Raw genomic sequence first — 14189 nt, forward strand, 5'->3', positions numbered from 1 at the left:
CAAATAGATCACATTGCCGACTAATAAGCCCGTCGATGCGATCCTGCTCCCTTTTTGTCTCTCTCGCTAGGACCCGTCGCCCTTCGTGTTCCCTTTCTCTCTCTCTCTCTCTCTCTCTCTCTCTCTCTCTCTGTCGTTTCTCTTCCCTTCCTCTTCTCGCGACGGGCGGCAGTTCCCACTTTTTCCCGTTTTCTTCCGAAATTCCTACCGACTATCAATTGTGTTAGACATAGCCGAGGCAGGGGGTGTCTACCATTGTAATGGTAATGCGCGAGGCAATCGATCCGCCTCATTATGTCACCAAACCCTCCGAAAAAGGTCTCTCTTGTTGGATAGTAGCGGAACACGGATACGCGTCCATCGGTTTCATGGGAAACTCGCGAGGATAGTTTATACGAGAATACGCGTATGCGCGGAGTCGAGAAGTCGAACACGTAGGACACGAGAGCGCGCTCGATTTGAGATAAGATCTCGGGAGGCCTTAGTAAACCGTCTACACGGTTACGAACTAGAATCTAAGCGGCTTGTCAGCCTATATTAAACTACGAAGCACCGTAATACTTGGAGGCTCCGACCGTCTCGATTACCCGTCTAATTATCTGGCCGAAGTACGATAGGGCAACCCCATCTTCTCTCGAGAGATGGAATTGCCATTCCCTTGGTCCTACGAGTCAGCGATGCCAACTACCCCCCCTCTCTCTCTCTCTCTCTCTCTCTCTCTTCGTCGAGGTCATTGTTACGTCGTTACTACCCTTTAGTACGGTCCTCGAACCAATTTCGGTCTTGGCCGAACGACGACGATTTCCTTCTCGTAGCTGTGACATCGGACCGAAAACAGATTTGCCCGTTCGATCAATGACCCGACCGCGATTCGACCTCCATGGGAAACTCGAACAAATTTTCTTTTCTTATCGAAGATAAACTTTCGATTTTCCCGCATTCGTTCCGGTTTACTTTTCTTCTAGGATTCCATCTAGCTAGAACGACGCGAGAATAGACGAATTTAGGCGTCTGTATTGCAGTAGATGGTAGAGCTAAGCTAGGCAGCCTGCAATCAATACTGTTTCGGCATTACGGTGGAAACACTCTCTCCGAAACAGCCTACGTTTCGCCTCGGATTCGTGCACCAGAGGGAGAGGCGAGGGAGAGGGGAAGAGGGAGAGAGAGAGAGGAGAAGAGGTAGAGGGTAGAGGGAGCGAGAGAGGACGACAGCCGGGAGGGTCCGACCACGTTTCGTGGTCCGCATACTGATACGTCCAGTCGTATATACGGCGAGAGAGAGAGAGAGAGAGAGAGAGAGAGAGAGAGAGAGAGAGAGAGAGAGAGAGAGAACGCTCTGGCAAAGCCCAAAACAGAGCTCTCGCCGTCTTTGGTAAACCCTCGCTTGGAAAATACTGGCAACCCTGTAGCCTCCGCGATTCGAGCGCACGAAACTCAGGAAATTCGAAGAAGCGAGCGAAACGAAAGAAAGCAGATTCTTTGGATCTCTCTATGAAAATGAATTCGATCGGATCGATCCGATGGCCTCGTTAGAACGGAATCTAACGCGAAATTTGAGCGGAACGGTTAAACGTATTCTTTCGGTGATTACCTTTTTCGAAAGGACCTTTTTCGGGAGAACTACGAAACCAAGGGGTGGGAGAGAGGACGAGGAAGAAGAGAAATGGGTGTCGGTTCGTATAAACGCGCGCAGGTAGCCCGAAGCTATGGGGTCGAAAGAGGTGGAGGAGGGTCAGAGGGAACAGCGTGGTTCGTACAGCCGGTAAGTGGGTACCCACTTCTGAATTGGCTCCCCTCGTTCCACTCGTTGGATCATCGTCGTTCGCCGAAAATTCGATCATTATGATTGCTTATGATGTAAATGATGCCCCGCGGCAGCAATTGTTTCCAGCAGAACGAACCCATAGGGCTGCGGGTCTCGACACCGTCGCGATCAGAGTGCCAAGGAGTACCATATATGCCATAGGCTAGGTGGCTACCTAATAGAGTTACGTCCACTGTATCGAAGCAGGTGAAAAGAGAAAGAGAGAGAGAGAGAGAGAGAGAGAAAAGAAATAAAAAAGAAAGAGAGTAGGGGCGGCTTAGGTTCGCGCGTTTTTCTATTCTCGGCTGAGGGAACGCTCGATTAAATCGCAACGAAAAAAAAAGAAAAAAAAATAGAAAGATATAATATCTGCTAGAACCGATCGAATTCCAACCTATTTCTCGTTTTCCATCGCGAGAAAAAAGTAAAAAATGGTGCTTCGCGACCCCGCTTCAAAGCCGATCACGCGCAGCCTATCGAACGTACCTACGTACACGGTACATACGCTTGCCAGATATCCGTCGACTTTTTCTCAGACATTGCCGTTTTTCTTCCGACCTCGGCGTGTGCCTATCCGCCTGAAAAAAAAAAAAGAAAAAAAAGAAGTGGACCCTTGCCAAGACCTGCTCGGATATGCTTCGCGTTGCTTCTACCTTCCGACCACCTCGAACACGTTTTCTCTCTCTCTCTCTCTCTCTCTCTCTCTCGCTCTCTCTCTCTCTCTTTCTTTCTCTTTTCTCTTTATCTTCTTTTTCGCGAAGAGAAAAGAGAGAGAGAGAGGGAGAAGTAGTTGCCTCTGGAGAAAAAGAACGAGAGAGAGAGAGAGAGAAAGATCGGGGGATCGAATTCTACGGACTAATTTGCCCGGGGCTTCTTTACGACCGTAATTTTAAATTCCTACGAAAAAAAGGTAACTATATTTTGGCGTTCTCTTTAAATAGAACAACGGAGAGAGGGAGAGAGAGAGAAAGATCGAACGCTTACTCTTGTACGCACTCTCGAAGATGACGAGACTCACGCATGTATTGGAGAGAGATCTACTGGCTCGGCACCTATTATAGTAATTTCACGGTACGATGTCTATTCCCGCGCTTCGGAGGAGCAGGACTAATTTCATTAGGGATAAAGATCATCATTATTTCGCGACCGTCCCGAAAATTACCGACGTGCCTCTCTCTCTCTCTCTCTCTCTCTCTCTCTCTTCTTTTCACGATTCGATTTTTAAAAGACGCAACCCTCCTGCGCACTCTCATCCACACCCCGAGGCTCTCCTCGAAAGCGTCACTTTTATTGCTCGTTTGCCAAACGGACAACGAGCCGCTTTAATAACGGTGCGTGTATATCCAACTATCTTCTTCAGCTCCCTTCGATTGGAAAGAAAAAAGATTTGTTTGTTCTTTTTCTTTTTTTTTGTTCGTAAGAAAAGAGAAATAAAAAGAAAGAGATCCTGTTCGCGATAATAAATGTTATGGGACAATCGATTCGATTTGTTAATAGCTTCGAATCTGATTGCGAAAGGAAGATACGATCGAGGATAAAAATGATGAAACGTTGGTAGGTAAAAGGGGAAAGGGGCCGGCAGGAACGAGAAGCCCACATCCGGTTGGCTCGGCTCGTCTCGCGGCGCATACATCGTACGATCACGATAAATCGACAGTCGATCGGGCGTCACGTAACTCACGTACACGAGAGAGCGAGCCTGGCAGCCAGCTTTTTCTTCGGCTGGCAGTCCGGTGTCCGGCGCTGACTGATCGTAGGAATCCTCGAAGAACGCATGCTGTTGGCGCGACGATCTCCTCTGGACAACGACATTCTATGTGATTTTTCTCTCTCCTCTCGTCCCTACTCTTTCTCCCTCCTCCCCTCTCTCTCTCTCTCTCCTTTCCCCGTCTTACTTTGGTCAAATCGTACGTTTCTTCGTCGACGAAAGAACGGCATAGATTACGAACGTATTTTAGATCAGCGCGAACTATCCCGTCGTTTTAGTTTTCTTTCGTTTCGTAGAGAGATACTTAATAATTACTTACTTATTTACTTTTAACGAGAGTTAACGGTCGATGATCTATGATTATTGTTATTACATCTTACGTATCGTTCGGCGTAGCTACGCATGTTATGTACATGGTACCACGTGGTCGAACGAGATCACTGCACTACGACTAATTGTTGCCTCTAATTGACAAAGTTCTCAGGCTTGGACTCTCGACGCATTCCCTGCGATTCCTCTTTCCCTCTCTCTCTCTCTCTCTCTCTCGATCGCGCGGTACGAGACCAACGAGAAATAGTTTCTCTCGTTTTCTCCTTTTTATTCTTCGTACCGCGCTCGGAAAAGAAGCGTGGAGCCACGGCTTCGTTATCGGGATTTTACCGGTCAGTACGAAGAGCTTGTCTCCTAACCTCCTTCTCATTCCCTTCCCCTTTCCCTTCCCCCGCGACGACGACGACGACGACGACGACGACGAGCAGGAGAAACGGATCGAGAAAGGTCCTCTCTCTCGTAAACTCTCTCGCGCAAAATCCCGTTGGATTTATCGACGTACCGCGATTAACTCTTCTTCGTCGACTTATCGCATACAAAGAAAGAAAGAAGAAAGAAAAATGAAAGAAAGAGAAAGAAATAAAAAGAAACTTTCACGCGATCGTAAGTAAACGACGCGATCAAGGAAGTCGCGCGTTTTCTTCGTTCGTTTAATAATAAGACGTAAGAATGTAAATTAACAATAGGTGAGCGAGTCGCTACGACGTAACCATACTGTTTTGATCGTTGACCCTGATTTTGTTTTCTTTGGTAAGGAGATAAGGCACGCTCGATCTCCGTTGTGTACTTTTTTTTTTTTTTCCTTTTCAAAGTCGTACGCGACGTTCTATAGAAATAGGAGAGTCATTCGAGGACGAGCCGTCGATCCGCGAAAACCGAAGAACGCGCAATACACTCCATCTCGTAATTATTTCGTTTTCAGCTTCTCTCGCCCGCATTAGCGTATAAGAATTAGTTCGTAAGAATTAGTATGTAAGAATTAGTATGTAAGAATTAGTACATAAGAATCAGTATATAAGAATTATTTCGATCAAGACCACCGACTTCCGGAAAACTCCAAAGGAGAGAAAGAAGAGCGAAGGGAGGGAAGGGAGAGGAGGGAAAAAGAGAGAGCGAGAGAAAAAGAGAGAGGTTAAGTAATTAAAGCGACCCAACAATATCGTCGATTCGTTCGCAGCCTCGCGTGATATCCTCGCGTGACTCGTTACGCGATAGTTATTTGTTCGCGAAGCCCTTTTTTCCTCTTTCTCTCTCTCCCTCTCCAAACGAAATCAACGATCAGTATTCGTATTTCGCGTTATCGCACCTACGGCGCTGTATAATTAACGTGCTCGTACGTTAAAGTATCTGGACGCTTTTGTAGTTTGGCGTCGTACTAACGACGCGATGAAATCTTATAATCGCGACTGGAGTGAAATCGGAAATTTCCAGATATCGCGATCACGCGATATACGAGACGACATCGAACGTCGTAATGTTTCAATATCTAAGAGAACGAGAGAATTCCTTCGAGCCGTCGTACGGACGTCGAAGTAACGTCGACGACGATTACAAAGGAGAGTTTATTCGATCGTAAAACGAAAAGAAAATAATCGTTTCACGAAGGATTCCTCGTAGAGGAAAGAAGTTAAATAGCCGTGTTCTGGGCTTAAACTCGCACGCATTGCGGCCGACAGCTGTCAAATAAATGTTAAAGAAATCGCTAGCCGAGCGAAATTTCGAGTGGGACGTGAGCTAGGAAGAGGAGGGTGTGCGTGTCTACCCCCATGAAGAATACCCTTAGCCCGCCCGGGGCAAAAGTCTCCGCGCGATTTTTCCACAGTTCGAAAGCCGGGGCGAAGTGCGGTCGATAAGTCATCGTCGAATTTACAGCGTTACTACGACGACAAAGCGCGACGCGTCCTTTCTTCTTCCTTTATTTTGTTTTCCTTTTTTTCTTTTATTTCCATAGTCACCGACGTCGGCGACAGAAAGAAAAGAAATGACGCTGTAAGCGTACACGCCTTTGGATATTATTCGTTAAGGAGAAAAAAAAAGAGAAGGAAAACCAAAACAAAAGGAAACAAAACGAAACGGAACGAAGCGAAACGAAACAAAAAAAGAAAAATAAACCGCGCGAGCTTCGTTACGTCGGTGTTCTTTTACTCGGCCAAAGGAAGCGCTCGCCTTTTTTACAGTTTAACGAAGTAACGAGGAACGAGGAGAGTCCCTCGACGACACGAGGACGACGTCCCACTCCCGCCGCTTCGTTTCTCGGCTGTATGGACGGCATAGCGAAGGAAGGGTGGCGACGCTGGCGCCGAGGGGTACATTTTCGAGGGTGGTTTCGCGCGTCAATGCTTTATTAAGAAGCACTTGTTTAAAGGCAGCCCCTTCCTATCCAAAAGCCGACAGCCAATTCGACCGCGACGTGTCTGTGTCATTCGGACGTATAAATGGATGGAACGGAGCGAAGATCGGGACAGTGAGCTGCGGCTGCCGCGAGGGTGGATGGGAGGTAAATGAAAGAGAGAGGGAGGGAAATAGCTCGTGGCTATGGTTTCGGGGTGAGTCGAAAGCACCGCACGACGCTCCGTCGTGTCCTCGTAATTGAAGTTATTGCAATATTGTGTCCTGTCAAGCTCCGACTCTTCTCCCTCTTACAATCTTTTTCTATCGTTTTTCTCAACTCTTCTTTTATCTCCCTCGTTCTGGTATCGAGTTTACCGGATCGCGTAACTCGGCACATCGCTTTAATCCGTTGTCACGAAACAGATACGGCTACCGCACTGCCGAGACGAATTCATTTGCGTACGCGTGCGCAAGAGAGAAAGAGAAAGTCGGTCTCTTTTGGCAGAGCATCGAGCAAATCTATTATCAAAAGTATCCGACATAGATCACAAAGAAATGGTGTGCGATACGAAAGAGAGAGAGAGAGAGAGAGAGAGAGAGAGAGAGAGAGAGAGAGAGAGAGAGAGAGACAGAGACAGAGAGAAAGTACCGCTTAGCCTTTCTTCCGTGTACCCGCAAGATGTCCCTTTAAATCGTCGTTTGGCAATAGCGTCGGTAGCTCGCCTTAAATCGTATACTTGGCACAGCAACTAATTGGTCGTATCTCGCGTTGGTCGACGTGCTTTATCGCGCCATCCGTAACGAGTCGGAAAGGACTCTCGCGTTTCTTTACCTCTACGAACCTTACGAACCTTGTCTCGCTCTAACTCTAGTTCTTGCTCTAGCTCTAGTTCTTGCTCTAGCTCTTGACATCGTTTCTATGCATCTTTCGGAATTTTTCTTTTCCACCTTCGACACGTGGAAAAAGCACGTGAACACGCGCGCGCATTCGACGCAGAGAATCGACCACCTGTCGATGAGAGGAACGATAATCCGATAAATAAGAAAAATTCGTAAACTCTTGGGAAAAGAAAATGAACGATTCGAAAGGCCATTGGACTCTTTATCTCTCTCTCTCTCTCTCGTTGCTTCGTTCACAACGCGTAAACGAAAAATACTTTGCCGATCGCGAGTCGTTCGAAGAGAAAGAAGAGAGAGAGAGAGAGAGAAAGAGAATGAGAGAGAAAAAGGGACGTACCAGCGAATACGAGTTTCCTCTCGCTCGCGCCGGACACGAAATTCAATTCGTACCGTGAATAACGACTAACAAACCGCAGTTATATCGTAAAAAGCAATGCAGCGGCGGGATGTGAATTAATTCTGGCTTGCGCCGTGCTTCCACCTCCACCTTTCATCTCTCTCTCTTTCTCTCTCTCTTTGTAGTTCTCTCTGTTCTTTCAACGAATACACATAGAACGAATCTTTCTCCGCGTTCGACTTTTCTCTCTCTCTCTCTCTCTCTCTCTCTTTCGAATGGAACGTTCCAAAATTCAATAAAGGCCAACGAGTACAAGGTCTCCCTCGCCTCCATAGCTTTTCGTATGGGGTGCGTTGTCTACTACTGCGAGTTAGGAGTGCCGTAGTCGTCCCGAAGAGAGCGCAAAAGAGAGGGGACGGAGAAAGAGAAAGAGGCTCGGTGCATACATTAGCGGGAACAGTGTGGAGATATTGTCTGAACAAAGGGATCGGCTAGTACCTATCGAAAAGGCGATTAAGCGAGGATAAAGTTATCCCCCGCGTGCCACCGAGGAAGATCGTGAATTATCTACGTTGGAGATTGGCACTCAAAAAAAAAGAAAGAAAGAAAGAAAGAAAGATCTTTTATTTCGAGGAAGGTAGCATCGTCATTTGTCTGATCGATCGATGGTTCTCTATCCTGCAGATTTTATTTAAGAAAAAAAATTATATCATGATACTCGCGATAAGAGAGAGAGAGAGAGAGAGAGAGAAAAAAAAAGAAATTTCGTCGAAGAACTCGCGTTAAAGGAAGAAGAAGAAGAGCGAGCGCACGTACCCACGTGGTCCAGATCCCGAGGGCACAGCATCCTCTTTCGTCTCCTCTTCGTTATCTTTCTTTTCGCTCTTGAACCTCCAGCATCAGCACTACTACCACCACCACCACCACCACCACCACCACCAACGTCAGCAGCAGCAGCAGTAGCACCACCACCTCCACCACCACCACCACCAGCAACTGCCACCCCTGCCTTCAAGCCGATGCTCCCTCCTCTCGAGAGCATCGCTACGAAAGAGGAGGAGGGGTTTCGTTCGACCACGTGATCCACGTGACCGGAAACACAGGAAACACGGAAGCGTGTGGGTACACTCACGCGCCGTTTCACGCACTCTTCCGTTCTCCCGGTTTTTCTTTGGGCATCTTGCTCGAATGAAGAATTCGACGGGATTTTCGTCGCTCTGATCTAATTCTTAGGAGCCTTTGACGACGGGCTTTTTGTCTTTTCGCGAGAAAGTAGCGCGTGTTCCCCCTCCTCTCTCTCTCTCTCTCTCTCTCTCTCTCTCTCTCTCTCTATCTATCTGTCTGTCTCTTTTTCTCAGTCGTTCTCTCTCTCGTTGAAGAAAACGGGGAAGGCACGAGCGCGGCAAGCGACTACCATTGAAGCAGTTGCACACGGAGAGCGGCGACCGCGTTGCGGGACTTTGGTATACTGGGAGTATGGTAAGTAGGTACACCCCTGCTACCACCGCCCCCTCCCCGGCCCTCCTCCTCTCCCACGGCGAAGCTCCTCGTATTTCTCCTCTCTTCCCCTCCAAAGTATCGCGACGCAACGCGAAGCACCGCCGCCACCACCACCGTACCACCGGCGTGCCTCCACCCCCGACCTCTCTTCTCGCCGTTGCTCTTCCCCTCCTCCATCTCTCGCCGCCGCCTCCGACTCGCTACGCTCGTGGCTAGCCAGGAGCGTATTAATCGTGGGAGATCGAGCCGAGTATCGCATCGAGCCGGTTAGGAGAAACGAAACGTTTCGAGAATGTATTAACGTCGATACGAATTAAGATTTACGATCGTGTCGAGTCATAAACGGAATGAATCGACGATGGGGAAAAGGAAAGACGTCGTAGATGCGTCCGTTTCTACGTCGAAAGATCCACGTTTTCGAGATAGAAGTCCGGCACTGACTCGCCGAGCACCAGCAAACGCATAAAAGACAACGTTTGCATGCTAACATATCTATTATAATGTTGACGTTTGTTCCTCTTCGTCCTTCTTTCTCCTCTCTCTCTCTCTCTCTCTCTCGGTTCCTTCGGTGCATTCCGTCTCGCTTCGGCGCGCGCATAAATTACTGCTTTCAAATGCAAAAGTATGAATGAGATAAAGTTTCCCCGGTGATCGCCGTCCTCTTTTTCCATCAGATTCTCTTTCACACACGCGCGCACACTCTTTCTCTCTCACTCTCCCTTTTTCTCGCAATTTTGACGGTAACGCTTACTCTCGGTATTTCGTTCTAGTCCCGCAGAGGAATAGGATTACGTGGGTAGAGATGCAAGGGTGAAGACGATGTTTGGCGAAAGGGTGGCGGAGAGTGGGAACGAGAGAAACACGGCGATAAGGGACGACGAAACGTTCCGAGTCCCGATGAACGACTCGAGCTTGCTCGAGGAACCGGTAGGACGAGGAGATCTAGAGAGAGAGAGAGAGAGAGAGAGAGAGAGAGAGGAGCGAAGGGAGGAGGATCGTTTATTAGCAATTGTAATGCAAGATCGCGGAATGCATGGGATCCTCGCGATGCCTCGATACGGTACGCGTGTTCCTCCTAACACGATTCCCGATTCTACGAGCATCTCGAAGCTCTTCTCGAGATTTGCGCCGTTAGTTTTCACTTTCGTCCGCGAAAAACTTTACTCGTCCATTCGTTAGTCGAAACGGTCCGACTTACGCGTCCCTTCATTTTCGTACCTTGGTTCTCTCCCGATCGCGTCAAACGTTAGCGAGGAGCAAAGTTTACGACGTGCTTCGAGATATATCGCGATCTCGCGTCGTTCCATTTAATGGCGATCCTCTCCTTGTACGGCACGTGGGAACTTATTTGCCGAACGCGTATCCTTTACCGGCTCGTGCCCGACGCAACCCAGACTCGGGGCAACGTTTGCTCGTGAGCGAGGAAAGATTATGAGCGGCCTGGCTTCCACTTTGAATAGTCGTGGTGCGCCTTGTAAATTGAGATCGAGCGAGCTCTGGACGCCCAGGTAATAAAGCAAACCTGTATAGTTCATCTGTTTCTCCAAAGTATCGTTAAGATCTTGTAAGGTAGTAGTAATAAAACTTCATTGTTTGTAATAATGGTGAGAATAACGTTGGTGTAACGATGGCATCGCTTTAATAGTCGTCGTTACCTCTTACCTTCGCTTCGGTTATTGCAAATATCTGTAAACAGACGACTCCTTCGCACTCTATTTTTCCCTTCCTTTTTCAATAGAGCGTTAACATTTATTTTCATTACGTATCGTAAAAAGTCGTCGCAGTAAACGGAGTTTCTCGCAAACGCGAGCGTAATACGTATGCAACTCGTGTCTCGTAATCCGCGTCTTCCCTTCCGCTCGCATTCGTTTATATAACAATAATACCGAAGCCAAATAGGTTCCGCTAATGTCGTCACGTTAGATAGTTACAGTCATCCGGTTCCATAATAAAAGGGTTGACGCATGCGAGTACTCCCTTCGAACATAAAGACCACCCTTTGTGGAAACTCGTGCTCGAAAGCACGAACGCTGGTCGGACACCGTTCGTCGAACGATTAAAAAACCAAATCCCTCTCCTTCTTGCTTCACCTTCGTGAATTTCGAGAACGTCTCGAGGAAAAAGAGATTTACGATGGAATTGCTTCGGATCGTTTATGTTAATCGTTGAGTGACGTCACTGGCAGCCTCCCTTCGTTCAACAGTAGCAATATCAACCCCAAGTCGTCGCCGTCGTCGTCGTCGTCGTCGTAGTCGTCAACCAAGGCGATAGCCCTTCGTTCCTGGTCGCTCCTCCGCACCCTTTTGTCGACGTTAACTCAAAGCGAATGGACCTTATACACCGTTCGGCGCAGGGATGAATTTTAACATCGGGGTGACTTATCCCGAACGTTATCTATTTCGACGGCACGTAACGGTGCAGGCACGACGGTGGTACGCTCGCGGTCTGTCGTTGGGGTTCTTTCGCGGAGGAGGGAGCCCCGATAGTAATTGCGTTTTAACTACGCTTCTTAAACCTTGGACGTTTTCTTCGAAGCGAAAAGAAAAAAGAAAAAAGGGAGAGAGAGAGAGAGAGAAAGAAAGAATAAAGAAAAGAACGATCGAAAATAACAGGTATTCCCGTACGAGAGCGTCGTTCGTTAGGAGAGCCACCGGATCCGGGAGTCCGCTCTCCTGCGAGTATAGAAAACGTAGGCAGAACGTATGCAATATGGCATTCAATTTGCGGAAGATTCGCTGTCTGGCAACGCAAACAACCGCTATTGGGTTTCATTTAATGAACCGAGCCGGAGCCTTCCGTAGCATTTTTGCGCTGTGGGCTCGGCTTAAATTGGATCTTCCTCCTTCCCTTTCGCCTCTGCCTGTCCCCACCCTCTCCTCTTCTTCTCGATCTCTTCTATTTGCTTCCTGGGACTTATGCTTCGATGATTCCCTAGCAAACGTCGAGTCTGCGTCGATCGAGCCTCGATCGGTTACTCGATTCTTCGATATCCCCTTTTCGATAAATAGATAACGGATCTCTCACGATGGTTCGGCAATATTTTAACGCGAACGCACGCGGTCGAGGAAAATGGCTCGTTAAAAATATGAAGGCTTAAAGACGAATCCTCTTAAAAAGTGCTCGAGGGCAGGGTCGAGAAGGGGGAGAAGCAAGTGGGCGGGTGGGGTTAAGTGGGGGAAGTAAAACGGGACACCGGTATCGGCGCCGTATCGTTCCATGGCGCAAGTGTCCGGTAAGCTAAGCGGATCCACGATAATCCGGATTACGTATTTGCCCGGTTCTCTGCCTCCTGCCATCTCGATCTCGTGCCAGTCGGAGCCAAAGACGTATTTGCCTCCTGGCAACGTACCGTCTGCTGTCCGTAATCTGTTTAACACTTTACAAGTAACAGACGGTCGCTTCGAAGAAGAAGAAGAAGAAGACGACGAAGAGGAAGAAGTATTCGGGCGATCCACGCTCGATCTCTGCGTTCGACCGATTAGATCGTAGCCGCGAAATTATTTTCTTCGTCGAGATATCCATCCATCTCTTTCCCTTGCTTTCTCTTTTCTTCCGTCTATCGAGGAGCGCGCTTCGACATCGATCGGTAGCGATCTTTAAACAGCGCCATTAACGATTGCGTGCACAGGCTGAGGGGGTCGCGATCAAATGAATATAATGAAAGAGTGGCGGCATTAGGCGAACGTGCCGTGCATACTGATTTGCGGCTGATTGATTGGACCCCTTTCCACTCGACAACGGTGCACCATCCCCGCTGCCTATACCGATCTCTCTTCCCTCTTCTCCTTCTCTAACCTCTCTCTCTCTCTCTCTCTCTCTCTCTCTCTCTCTCTCTCTCTCTCTCTCTCTCTCGATTCCGCCCCACGAGTGAGCCAACATCGTTGATATTATCAAGCACCCTGCTGGCATCACGGTACTCGCGAATTTCGGCGTGTTCCATCGTCGCTCACAAGAGATTGATAATTGCACTATGCTCCAGTCCTCACTCGTGTCAGAGAGAGAGAGAGACGCGTCGTTCGATCGATCTAAATTTGCACCTAGTTTACGTTTGCATTATTGCGTTTGGATAGCTTGAGATCCGGTTTAATAAGCATAGTAATACGTTTGGAGACGATCGACTCGTTTCCCCTATCGATTTTTTTCTTTTACCCCTCGTAACATTTTTCGTAGAGTTTCGTGGAGAAAGGTGGAACGGCCGAGAATAGGATCACGACGTCGGTAGTACAGTCCGGTTACTTTCATTGTCTCGAGGACGGGTCGTGCGAACTGTTGGCCTGTAACGTAATTGTTTTTGACGCGGTAATTTTACAGTGTCGTGCGTGCACGTACACGTCCGTCCTGTGACCGCGTAGCACATCGCGGCCGAAGTGTCGTGATAACTGCCATGCTTTTCTTTCTCTTTCTCTTTCTTTCTCTTTCGCTTTCCTGAGCGAGCAGTCAGGAGGCAACGCGTTTCTTCTACTTAATCTTTTTTCGCCGTCGTTTCCACGAGAGGAGAGAGAACGACAGCCTCACCACGCTCGGGAGCCATCTGCCAAGTCGCACGTCCTTTCCATCGCGTCGACCAGGAACACCCCGAGGTCTATCCTCTTTCATCTCTCCTTTCCTCTCCTCTCCTCTTCCACGTCTTCCGCGTGTCTTCCGCTTTCTCGCGATAATTCCCGAGCCTCGCCAACGGGAGAATTTACTTTGTCGTTATTTCCTCGTAAACTTGTCTTGCCTATCGCGGAATCGTAACATTAATTAAGGATAAATCGAAGGAAGTGCCGCGGAATGGCACGCTCTCCTCCCCTTGAACTTCGGGGTGGCCAGAGTTAGTCTGCGTATCTTCGAAAACGAAAGAGAAGGATGGACGAGACTGAGACTGAGAGAGAGAGAGAGAGAGAGAGAGAGAGAGAGAGAGGGAGAGGAGAACGGATAAGAAAAAGAAGACGTAGCAGCGGTTAGAGAGGGAAGAGGGAGAAGCTGCACCGCCCGAAGGAAGGAAAGCAGTTCGAGTTCCATCTCTCTATCTCTCCTTCTTGCTCCTATACGCAGGTTGCCGTCTAAGGTATGTACGTGTGGGCGCACACGGGCTCACGGCCATCATCCTCGCGATCCCGGGACGTCTTTCGCAGGGAGAGAACGCGCAGGGAGAACGAAGAGGAAACGAAGGGAGCGATGGAGCTGGATCTGCCACTACACTTGGCGGGCAACTCGCGACGGCAAACGCGACGGAGGACCGCCGTCGAGAGAGAGAAGAGAGAACGCGGACTAGTAGCCGGGAGCTACCAAGGAGC

The 14189-nt window shown here is 48.6% G+C and overlaps 1 protein-coding gene across 4 annotated transcripts in view; it reads right to left on the minus strand.

Annotated features, from left to right (window-relative positions):
• Nucleotides 1-8735, minus strand: part of LOC122637270 (voltage-dependent calcium channel gamma-8 subunit-like) — an 83350-nt gene extending 74615 nt beyond the window's left edge. For 3 of the 4 annotated variants that reach the window (XM_043829280.1, XM_043829278.1, XM_043829279.1), the window contains exon 1: nt 8227-8735. In XM_043829280.1, coding sequence (XP_043685215.1) covers nt 8227-8452 — 226 coding nt within the window. In that variant the 5' untranslated portion in view covers nt 8453-8735. Of the gene's footprint in view, nt 1-6810; nt 8089-8226 lie in introns of those variants that run through there. The other variant, XM_043829281.1, reaches the window with a different exon arrangement.
• Between the last annotated feature and the right edge of the window lie 5454 nt (nt 8736-14189).

This window comes from Vespula pensylvanica, chromosome 25, assembly GCF_014466175.1.
Source record: "Vespula pensylvanica isolate Volc-1 chromosome 25, ASM1446617v1, whole genome shotgun sequence".
NCBI classification, from domain to species: domain Eukaryota; kingdom Metazoa; phylum Arthropoda; class Insecta; order Hymenoptera; family Vespidae; genus Vespula; species Vespula pensylvanica.